Below are 12,817 nucleotides of genomic sequence, written 5' to 3' on the forward strand. Positions count from 1 at the left end.
CTTGATACTCTCAACCAGGACCAAACTTTAACGTGTCAAGTCAAGATCAGAAACCCTTCATGCTTGTTAGCTCAGTGTGGAGATGGTGTAGTCATGGCCGTCTCATGATCTAATCAGTCACTGGGATGTCGAACCAGTCTGAGAATGAAATGAGCTTCCTTTCTGTCTCTCTTTGCACACACACCTATGTGCAAGGTCAGCCATGTTGAGTCAGTGCGAGCAGTTCTCATTGTTCATCGAGGCACTCAGGTTGCTGTGAAATGTCTCGCTTCGGGGTGAAGAAATGAACAGACAAAGCAGTCAGAAAGAAAGACCTGCTGTATTTCTGTCATCATATTCTATAGCTTCAAGGCAGGTTTCACAACTTCCTCAACCACAGCCGATTGAAAGGTGTGGCAGAATAGCTACAAAACAACCTTAATGCACTGGGTGAATCATCACAATTACAGATGTATGGATTGTGTTTGAATGCACCAAGACGTTTGTGGGAATTTCCAAATTCCAATTCTTGTTTGAACTCAACCGGGCAACTTCTATCGCTAGTTTGTAGATAAAGGATTCACAATCGGGGGAAATATTTTCTATAAACTATAAAAATGTTGCACTGAAGATTTTTACCAGCATTTAAGCTTGAGCTTTAATGCTGAAGAATGCCTGAAGCTTCTTTATAACAATAGCTTCATGTTAGTCAGGGCTGGTTAGTATTGTAAAAGACTTGTGATTATGAAACAGAATCCTGTTTGAAATGTTTATTTTTAGGTAAATGTTCTTTCATGCCAACTCAGATGCAATTCATTCAGGTGAATTATATTAATAATATTCTTCAAATAATGAAGCACTTTTGGCACTAGATGTGTCATTTTTAATAGTTCTGTAACTATTTCGATTCTTCATCAGTTGAGTCTGTAAATTTTAGCAATAGAACAGCAATAAGCAGATAGTAATTTAGGGATGCACTGAAATTAAAACTATAGGACAAAACCAGAAAACATGAACCAAAATGCTTTATAATAATTATTTATTCTTTCATCAAATAAAAATAAAAACATTTTGTCAACGTTTTAATGTCACCCAATACAATTATTTAGAGTTCGGGCTCTAAATAAATTAATGAATTCATTAATTCATTATTTATTTATTGATATTTTTAACTAATTATCAAAATAATGTATAGCCCTACAAAGATAATATTACGGACATTGCTTTTTTGCTGAACATGAGTGAGCGGTACATGAGGAGATTGCACATTCATACAGCAGAATACTGAGCGGAGCAACTCCCTCCATCCTATATTTTCTCTTACCAGCATTTTTCTTTTCCAAAAACCAAAAATAAAAATTTCTGCGGTTTAAACTTCAAACTACAGTAAATATGAAGTGAATTTTAGCTTAGTATGGCCTTTCAGCATCAGGTTTTGTGGGAGTGTGCTTGCGTTGGTGAAGTCATCATCCTGTTGACTGCTTTTTCAGCAGCAGCCTTTTGAGCTTGAAGGAGCTGCTCTCTTTTGTGTGTATCCCTCTGTCATCCAAATGAGCACTCAAGCATGGACAGTCGTTTGGCAGAGACAAAGCTCATTTTCTGTCTCAGCCTATCTCTCTTCTGCTACCACCTCTTTCTCGTCCACATCTATCGTTAAGCTCCTCTGACTCCATTTGACACATTCTCATACTCTGCTAGCTGCTCACAGACACACACACACACACACACACACTCGTTTGGCTTTGTTATTCATTATTCTCAGCCAAATATCTTCAAATAAAATATTTTTAGACATTTATTTGATATAAATGTCTTACATTCAAAGTCTTTCACAAACACACCCTCGGTTCAGTACTCTTAAACCTCTACACGTGCTAAACGAATCCTTTACAAAGTTCGGTTTAACAATGTCAAGGGTGATTTATGACGTTGCCAAGGCAATTACTATTGCTTGTACTTGTGGCAAGGGATTTGGACAATTAAAATTATATATGTAATTCATCCCACGTTATTTGTGCTACAAAATGAATTATACATAAAATCAAGCGACTTTTGAGAATGCTTTTATCTTTGACAACTTTTATCACACTGTTAAATCTGATTATTAGAGTTTCTTGTAATCGTTTAAACACAATTGTGCTTCTAAATATTGTTGTGGAAACTGTGACACATTTACTTGATTATATAGCTTTTTTTAATCAACTTTTTTTTTTTACTCTCACTTTTGAATATATTTAATGCGTCCTTGCTGCATAAAAATGTTCGGTTTTTTGAAAAGTGTAATCTCACAGACTCCAAACTCTTTTGAAAATGTTAAAATCTAGTTAAAAAACGAATAAGTCTTGCTTTTTTCAGTCGCCTAATTTCTTATGCATGTTCCTTCATTGAGAATTAACTGTTCAGAGCTTTTACAACGTTGAGTATATAACAGTGCTGATCTATGGGCCACCCTACACCGACAGCCACGGGCAAGATGAAGTGAGCTATCCGTTTCCTTTCTCTCACCTCGTATATTGGAGCCTTAAGCTATCCAGCTAAAGTCAGGTGTTACAGATCAATGATGAATGAAAAATAATGCCAAAAAGGTCAAATAAAATAGCCTGAGCCTGTGAAAAGCATTTTTTTCTTGTCTGTTTTTAAAGGAGCAAGTCTCTTTTTTTTCACGTAACACCCTTGAGGCTCCTTCTAGTCCTCTGAGTTTGCTAAAGCCCAGCAGAGCAAGTTAAGAAGACAAAGAACCAGAACTGGCACCGTGCACCGTGCAAAAAGATTGTTCTGGAACAAATCGGATAACGTTGCCTCTTCCTTGTTTCGCATGTCGTTGTGCAACATGCTTGTACTTTGCAACTAAACATGAACGCCGAGTCGGCTCAAATGAAATTTGAGTGAATGAGAGTGTTCTTGAATGTTTGCAACCTGAATAAACACTAGATTTCTTGACCAGCTAAAGTTCAGGGGCTCAAGTTTAATAGGATCGAGTTTGCAACGACAAGAGCCTCCCTGTTCTGGCAGGAATAAACTTTGGCCAGGGAGTGTCTATCTAGCTCTCTTTCTTCATTCACGCACCCCACCTGCCCGCCCTCGGTAACGATGAGATCACTCGGCTACTGATAACATTACAGGTCTTTTCAGGCAAGCCAAATCTTTATTGCACTTAACAAAGCCTAAACTTATTCAGTATGATACAATAAAATATAAGCAAGATACAATAAAATGTAATGAATCATTCTGCAACATAAATTCCACCACACCTTTCTTACACTACCGAGCCTGGCCAGATCACGGTCCAAGTGCTGCCTTGCTGTTTTACTCTCTCGCCATCATATGTGACGGATTCGAGTGCTCTTTGTATGCAGACCTGCTGTTTGCTGACTGACTTCTTCCTCCCCCATCTCATTCCTTTATGGCAGTGAAACAGAGAGTTTTGCCCATCTGAATAGGCAGACTGTTGACACAGCTGACAGCAATGCAGCACACATGTGAAACGTCTCTAATGTTTTGTGATTGCTAGGCAGAGCCCTGAACAGGTGACTCTGGCTTTAAGCAAGCAAGTTTAATAAAGGCATTCTACACTTAGAGGACCAATAAGACCATCTATAGGAGGTATTAGGTTCGCACTTAAATCTATCAAAGCCACTTATCTGCTTCTAAGGCTTCCATTATCATAGGCAAAGCATGATGGGTATAGGATATTGTGGCTGTGAAATGCTATTATTAAAGGTATACTTGGGGTTTTACACTTGGAGAAAGAAACATACAGTATGTGTGAAGTGGTTTGTGCTCATTTGTGATGAATACTTGCATCTTCTCAATGACTAGGAGTGCCACTAAAAATGTAAATAGATTAATTAGTTTTTAAATCGAAAGCAAGTAGATACATTTAAAACTCTTTATTTCATGTTTAATGCACCGGTTATTATGCATACTTTATAGTTATTATCATAGTAAGCAAATAAGACACATGTGAGACACCATGAAGTGTTACCAAATAATAATAAAAACATTGCTTTATTTTAGGTTTATTTTGTTGTTTCTCGTTAAAAGTGTAATTATGCATTTAAGTATTGAATAATATGAATGTATTTGTGCACTATTTATTAGTAAGTACATTTAACGTGAAACAAGGATAATTTAAAGTCTTCACTTATTTTAACGAAATATAATAACTGGTGATTAGTTTCTTCCTTTTACTTTTAAATGGCCCTCCTATTCATACATATCATACGTAGAGGAACTTTATAGAAAAATGGCAGTTGATGTGTCTTAGAAATGACCCTAAGCTTCATTTCATGTTCTCCTCAGGTGTGATCCGGACACAGGAACTGCTGGACCATGAGACCGTACCTCACTACTGGCTGACAGTCTATGCTACTGATCGTGGTGTGGTCCCGCTGTCTTCCTTCGTGGAGGTCTACATCGAAGTCCAGGATGTCAACGATAATGCCCCACAGACCTCCGAACCTGTCTATTATCCATCTGTCATGGAGAACTCGCCCAAAGATGTCTCCATCATCCAGATTGAGGCGTTTGACCCAGACACCAAGTCGAGTGAAAAGCTGTCCTATAAGATCACTAGCGGGAACCCCCAGGGTTTCTTCAGCATCAACACTAAGAGCGGTATGTAATTCAAAGTGTTTCTATGTTTTCATCTTACAGACCTTCTAGCACTCGATTTGAAGATGCAGAGGTTGACAGGAATAGACTGAGAGTTTGAAGTAACCAAAGTTATCAAATGTGGGATTCACTGGACATAAGGAAGATTTGTAAGACATAAATCATTTCTATTTTAAAATATTTAGCACACATATTGGGCAACAACTACATTTAAAACATGTTCTGTCTCATAGATGTTGTACAGCACTGGTAAATTAATTATATACCGGAGTACATTTTGCATTAATTTTGGGGGGGAAAAAATTAATTTCAAGTTCAAAAGTAACATAAAAAAGAAAAGAAATTAATACTTTTATTTAGCAAGGACACATTAAATTGATTAAAAGCACTAAAGAAATTTATTACAAGGTTGCAAAAAATTCTATTTCAAATAAATGTTGTTTTTTAACCTTCTATTTCTCAAAGAATCGTAAGGAAATAAATAAAAAATCAAATGTTAAGCAGCTAAATATAATTATTGTAATATTAAGGCTGTTGAAAAGACTGCTTTGCCAAGAAATAAATTAATATTGAAATGTAAAACAGCCTTATGTTATTTTAAATTGCAAAAATATTTTACAGTATTACTTACTAAAATCTTACTGACCCCAGCAGTGAACAGTAGTGCATATGGTACCTAACAGCACTTCTGTTAATTATTTGTTCCGCTGACACACAACTGGTTTGCACAGCATATTCTGTTCAAAAGGGCCTCTTCATTTCAGTATGATGAAAACGATCCATCAATGAAGATATCCATCTACAGCATGCACATAAACAGTTAGAGATAGGTTAGCTATGTCCTGATGCTCTTCTGAGATTCTTTGAGTCAGTTTTTTTATGTAAATCTACTGAAGCATAAGGCTCAGTGAGTAAGTGTTTCGTAGGCACATTCAGCTGCTCTCGGATCTACTCCGTGTTCTTGTTTTCTCACCATGCCTCTCTCTCTGTTGCTTTCCTCTCTTTCTCACTCTCTTCATGGATCACTGTGTACGCATATGGGGTTTGCTAAATGGACCCACACTGAATATTTTATACAGCTATGGTTCCCCCTCCTCGTCCTCTTCTCCCCCATAGAGTAGAACATGATTTCGCAAGGCATACCGAGGAGAATAGGCGTAAAAAGGTGCAAACAGAGGCCCGGCAGCTGTAGAAAACCTTGAAATGATTCACACTTCAAGTTCAGGAGTTTTCAGAAACATGTTAGGTCAGATTACCTAGCGCCTGCAATGTCTTCACTATTGTTGTCTGAACATGTTTTAGTGCAAAGTACAAATAACCTTTAAAGCTTAACTGAGGGAGATTAGCGGATAGCTAGCAGCTAACGTTTTAGATCATTAAGACACGCTACCATTCAAACGTTTGTGCTCGGTCAGATTTTTTTGGTTTTTGTAAAATACCTCTTCTACTCACCAAAGCTGCATTTGACCAAAATACAGCAAAACAGTAATATTTTACAGTATATTATTTACAATTATTAATTTATTTACAATTTTAAAAAATATATTTTTATTGCTGAAAGTTTTCGTTTAATGGCGGTGTTTTGGCTATTACTCCAGTTAATTATTCTAATAAACAATAATAGTAATAATAATAAACAACAAAACATTATTATTAATAATAAACAATAACAACAGTAATTATTATTGTTGTTGTTGATGTTGTTGCTTAGTATTTTGTACAAACAGTGATAGTTCCTGTGATGATTCTAAAGTTAAAAGAAAGATTTATTCAATATTAGAATGTATGAATGTTTATTCATTACCGCAAATCCAAACATTTTAAATACTTAATACTGACACACATTCGGTTTCTTTTTAGCCAAAAATTGGTATTTTCACATAACTTTGTGTGTATCTATCTGTTTAGGTGTTTAAACGTGGTTTCTGGATCGCACCTCTCTCTCTCTCTCTCTCTGTCTCTGTCTCTCTCTCTCTCTCTCTCTCTCTCTCTCTCTCTCTCTCTCTCTCTGTCTCTCTCTCTCTCTCTCTGTCTCTCTCTCTCTCTCTCTCTCTCTCTCTCTGTCTCTCTCTCTCTCTCTCTCTCTCTCTCTCTCTCTCTGTCTCTCTCTCTCTCTCTCTCTCTCTCTCTCTCTCTCTGTCTCTCTCTCTCTCTCTCTCTCTCTCTCTCTCTCTCTCTCTCTCTCTGCGTTCATGCTATGGGTGTGTGCACAGCGGCTTGAGCGTAGAAAATGGCGCACAAGTTCTGATTCGACTCTTTCATCTGAATGGTTTAAAATTGCTTGAAAGTGTAAATTGGCAAAGGCAAAACACATGCAAATGATAAGCTTAACTCTGTGATTGAGACCATGAGACGGATCGTCTACGATCTGTTGCCCTCCTGTGAGCTACAGATCAGTTTGTAAATTTGTAATTAATTCCATGAGAATTATTAAGCTTTTTAAAAAAATGGCAAATCTGAGCAAATGTTCATATTTTGAGATATTTTCTGAAACTTCTGAATGTGATATTATATATATATATATATATATATATATATATATATATATATATATATATATATATATATATATATATATATATATATATTTTATTCAGTCTCATTACTGCCTAGGAGGAACATTTACTATTATAAAGAGATTTATTTTTGTAATTTAATTTAATTTTTTTTTTATGGGCGTGCTTTCTGGAAATGCACAAGCTTTTGTGGATGGAGTGAGTATGTGCAGCAAGTCCACTTAAACATTGTTCAAATTTGTGAACCTGAAAGCAGTCAGTCTGAGAAAGTAGCCTTGAAGTTTTATTTGAGTTGAAGGTTTTGGCCAGTCTGTGAAAGTTGGTGGCCAGCCTCTCTCACAGTGTTTTACTGACTTGTGTGGTCTTTTTTCCCCATGCAGTTACATACACAAATGTGACGGTTATTTTTGCTAGCAGTGGCCAATGAGAGTTTTCAGACCAAATAAGGGTTTGTCCTCCAGCAGACTGTGTTCTCTCAGTAACGGTTCCACACTTGGATTCGCTCCAGGGAAAGAAAGAACGAAAAGAAAGGGAGGAAAAAAGAGGAAAATCCGAGGCAGTCTGACTTTTTAGTAGAATATTAACCATTCAAGGAGGATGTGTGTGGATTATTAAAGTGCCTGTTACCAAGAGTAAAAGAGATAAGACTCTATTTAAGCAAAAAGTGCTTTTGCAACACTTGTAGTTTTAAGGCCGGAAGTTGTTTGTGGTTCACAGGATTTCATGAAACATTTTGTCATTTTGCAAGTGCATATCAGATCTCCAGAGGAAAGGCTCTGCAAAGCACAACTGGACTTGTACAACCATATCGGTATGTAATGTAGACGGTACATCTTTTGTCAGAAGCACAGGGTGCTCACCCACCCAAACACTCACAGACTCAGACATAATATAATATAACTGGGAGTAATCAGGGATGGGTCCGGCTCTTCCTAGATAACATACAGCTGCACAGCGTGTACATGTCTGGAAATGAGTACAGTTCATTGGAGGAGGTCTTCTGTGCACAGATGTTACATTTATTTATATTTATAAGCGGTTTCTAAAAAATAGATAATAAAAAAGGTTTTCAATGAGTGAAAAAATACAGCCTAAAGGCACTTTCGTTAACTACAACTAAACCTGTTGGGGGTTTTTTTGTTCCGAAAATCAGATGTCTGAGTATTCGATTTTTTTAAAAATGAGAAATGTTACGTAATTGAATAAATAAGTTAAAAGTACTAAAATGATTCAAACAAAAGCTGAAAAAATGTGTAAAACTAAAATCTAAAAATAAAAGCTAAATTAAACTTGTCAATAAACACTTGCATGCTGAAATACTAAAATAGCGCTGTGTCGAGGTTGATTGGTCTGGCTGCTTGAATTTCCTTTAGCGCAGATTTGCACAGGCTTATCTTGGGTGATGAATGAACAAGACAATGCTCTCCCTGCTTTACTAAGCATTTCACAATAACCAGGAGTATAATCCATTTAATCATGATGACTTGCACTACTGTTTGAATTTTGAGCCCATAGGGAAAAGATTTCACTTACTAACTCAGAATGAAAATGAGAGGATATAAAAAACACACACTAAACAGCCTCAGAATGATAATGATATGTTTCAGTCACTTATCTGTTTAGAAATAAATTTACATTTTCAGTCACTGCCTGTAATAAATGAAAGTTTGGGTCAAATTACAGTGACTGCCTCAAAAAAGATGGGACTTAAATCCACACTAGACTTTGAGACGTTTCACTGAGAAGAGATCCGGGCTAAATCTCTATACTCGGGTACAAACAGCCATTTTGTGTGTACCTGTGTGAAAGAGGAAGAGCGTGCTGACATTAACAATATACTACAATAGTCATTTCAACAATCATAACTTCTTGGCAACATTTAAAATCTCTTTATGCACTTCAAAGCAATCAAGCAATTAACTCATAACCTTTATCACAGGTTGCAATAACACCGTAGCTACCTGCGATGTTTATATTTGAACAAGGTTTCCATGAATGCTTCGTTGAATCTGGAGTTTAATTGTTATCACCGCTGACCTCTATTATTAATTTTTCTTCTTTTTTTTTTTTGCCCAAACCGTCACGCCTGACGATAAAGCAGTTAAATATACAGCAGGCCAAACCTCAGTAATTACATGCTCAGAAACAGCAGAGCCCTGCGCTGGCGCGTCTACAAAGCTGCCCTGCAAAAAATAGGACCTGTGGGAAGAAGCAGAATAAACTTGTTTGTTGGTTCGCCGGTAGATCGGTGAAGAGCACATCTGCAGCCTTGGAGTTTGATTGTTTATTTCTCAGCTGACATTTTTCTCTGCTTGGTCACAAAAGCACCTTGGATGATATTGACTGGTTGGTTTAGCTGTTTGTGCATGTGTGAGGTAACTAAGGCCTTTGATGAGAGGCTTTTTTTTGGCAACAGTAAACAGGTCTTAGAGCTGCCTTTGTGTTTCATTGAAGGGAACATGTCATGGAAAACAGGATTTTCCTTGATCTTTTGAAAAGTGTTTATTGTACAATATAGACATACTCAAATGTGCACAACACAAAGCCTTCACCCCAGTACAATTAGAACATTTCTAGAAAATAAGCTGCAAGCCAGCTCATTCAAAAACAGGCATAGCTTTAACATCTATATTTGATATATGAGCATATTTGCATAATATGCGCAATGCTTTTTATTTTTAATTAATTTATCCTTTCATCCATAAGTTATCTCTTATTTATTTTTTTCATTTATTTATTCATGCATGTATTTTTGCATGACGGATGCATGGATAGATAGATAGATAGATAGATAGATAGATAGATAGATAGATAGATAGATAGATAGATAGATAGATAGATAGATAGATAGATAGATAGATAGATAGATGGATGGATGGATGGACAGATAGATAGATGGAATAGAATAGCCTAGATTAAAAAAAGAACTGTGCACATTTTTGCTTTCAGTTTAACATTTGCAGCAATTCAACATCAGTTGCTTGAATTCAATTCAAGCAACAACAAAATACAAGGTAGAGCATAGAACTTTTATAAACAAAATGAATAAAAATACACCATGCTATATGGCTAATATAAAGTAACAAATGACTTCCACAAAGTTTAAATAGGTATACAGATATTTTAAACAGGTGCTTTTGCATTTAGTTTTGAAACAGTTAGCTCAATGCATTCTACTCACGTGATGAATGAAATCTATCTGATCTATGTGCTATCTGTGCATCTGTGATCTATGTGCTATCTTGGGCATACATATATATATATATATATATATATATATATATATATATATATATATATATATATATATATGCTCAAACCTAACCCTTACAAAAAATCATTTTGCATTGTTACACTTTCAGATATATATTTTATCTTTTTTTTTTGCCTGTCAAAAATTTCAGGTTTCACCATCCTTGTGGGAACATATGGTCCCCTTAGTGTAGCATAAACAAATGCACTCACACAATTTAAGGTAAAAGACAGTCAGGCAATAAAGAATATGCAGAATACAGCTGCCTTAAAAATCCAGCTCGTAACATCTAGACTGTAATTTTCTCTGACACCTGCGCGCCACAGCCACACTCGACAAAAAGCACTAGAATTTTTCCATGGAAGATACCTGGCAGAGAAACAACGATCCCTGTTGAGTTAGTGTTTTGTCCTAGAGCTGCATTCAGAGGCGTTGTGAGCGCAGATTTGTTCAGCGAGTGTAGCTGAGGATAATGACACACACTGCAGGTGAACGGATTGTTCTCGTCTTTCAGGTCATGCAAAAGAGTCTGAGTCTGGTTAACCTGCTCATACTGACCTCAATCCCTTTTGCACAGGTCAGTTAAAGTGATAAAGTGAGTGTGTGGGTGTGAGCTTGCATAAATGCGGTGTGTATGTACATACACGTGTGTGTTCCTGCATGAGCGTTCATGCATTAGCTTACACGGTCCTTCTGCCCCACCGTTCTTTCACACCATCATTTTCTCACTTTCTCTGTATCTTTAAGGTCTTTCCCAGAGGCCTTTGCTTGGTGCGAGGTATGTGGGTGGTTCGCTAGTCTCTCTGTCTTTTCCTTTGCCCTCATGAAATGCTTTCTCTGAATGACTGCGCTATGCTTTTGCTCAAGCGTATGTGTAAGAGAGATCCTTTTCATGCTCTACCTGTCGGTGAAGAGAAATTAACCTATCTGCCTGAAAGCTGCTTTCAGCCTGGTTTTCGAAAGCACCCCGCTGAGTTGGACTTCGAATGATGTGATAAAGGAAAAGGTTTTATGTGAGCACCGGTGTATTTGCACAAGTGAACGTGACTACTCATTTCTCAGAGTGGAAGCGCATGTGTGAAGAGACATGGATCAGATATCAGTGTATGCTTCATGACAAGAGCATTTTCAGCTTAAAGGGATAGTTCAGCTAAAAATTAAAAATTTACTCACCCTCATGTCTTTTCAAACCTGTGTGACATTTTAGTTTCTGAAACATAAAACGTATTTTGAGAAATATCTCCCATGTTTTCATCCCAACAAATGGAAGTCAGTGGGCACCAATGTTGTACGGTTCCAAATATTTTGTATTGTGCAGAAGAAAGTCAGTCATGGTGTTTTGGAATGACACAAGGCTGAGTGAATGATTTTAGCAAAACTATGACTTATCATATATATCACGGCATATCATATGCTGCCGTTTTGTAAAAAAATATGTTTATTACAACACATATTCATTGTAGTTATTTTTGAATGGCGCTGTTCTGACATTTTACTGGGCTTATGTTTCAATTCCTTTTTCTTGTGAAATTTCAGAAAATTCAAAAATTGAGAATGTAATGTTAAATTTAGATTATTTTAACAATGTACCTTTTTTATACTTATGAACTTTAGATTTTTTTTACATTATAAACCTTTACTCATTTTTACTTATATTAATCATATGGTCAGTGTTGTTATTGTTAACTATTAAAATCATCATTAATAATATGAAATTAATCTAAACAAATAAATAATAAATAGAAAAACTTAAAAAATGTTAAAATGTTAAAATGTTGCCTAAAAATAAGTTCAAGTTTTAAAAAGTAAAATGAAAATGAGATTTGTAGAAATATTTAAATACATGCATGAAAAATTCAAACAAACTAATTAATAAAATGTTTTTAATTATTTTTAATTGAAATTATACAAAATAAAAGCAAATCTAAAATATACCACATGTAATATAATAGTATATTAATAATACTTAAATAGCACTGCACGTGTGGAGTGTTTATTTTGGACCGTGAGTATGCTGGTAGTGTGAGTATGAGAATAATTTCTTTAGCTGGCAGGCACAAGCAGAAAGAATTGTGTTCAGTATAATGCAGACAGCTCTTGTTCTGGTGTACAAACCACACACACACACATATACACACATTGCTGGAAATCTCAGATCTCTGGTGTAATACCTGATATCTGCATTAGCTCTCTCTTTGTCCTCTTACCAGAGTAGTTTTAGCTCGCTGTTCTGACAGTATCAAGAGCACTGGCTGCTGGGATAGAAATCAGCTCAGGTAATTAGAAGTCTACGAGCCACCTCTGTGCCTTTGAGCTCTGCTCTGCTTGTTTAATTGGAGTGAAAGGAGGATATAGCTGCAATGATTCACAAGGCCTGCTTTCCTCTGCTTTCTCCTCCTTTCCACCTTCCTATCAACTTTCAGCAAGGCCCTGTTTTTTTTTAAAAAGGAGAAAA

The 12,817-nt window shown here is 36.2% G+C and overlaps 1 protein-coding gene across 13 annotated transcripts in view; it reads left to right on the forward strand.

Annotated features, from left to right (window-relative positions):
* Nucleotides 1–12,817, forward strand: part of fat1a (FAT atypical cadherin 1a) — a 78,541-nt gene that overhangs the window by 17,438 nt on the left and 48,286 nt on the right. For all 13 annotated transcript variants that reach the window (XR_006251239.1, XR_006251240.1, XR_006251241.1 and 10 more), the window contains exon 3: nt 4,282–4,596. Coding sequence is in view for 9 of the 13 variants with exons in the window: in XM_043242903.1 (XP_043098838.1) it covers nt 4,282–4,596 (315 nt within the window). In the remaining 4 variants the exon portion in view is untranslated. The remainder of the gene's footprint in view (nt 1–4,281; nt 4,597–12,817) is intronic.

Source organism: Puntigrus tetrazona, chromosome 1 (genome assembly GCF_018831695.1).
Source record: "Puntigrus tetrazona isolate hp1 chromosome 1, ASM1883169v1, whole genome shotgun sequence".
Classification (NCBI taxonomy): domain Eukaryota; kingdom Metazoa; phylum Chordata; class Actinopteri; order Cypriniformes; family Cyprinidae; genus Puntigrus; species Puntigrus tetrazona.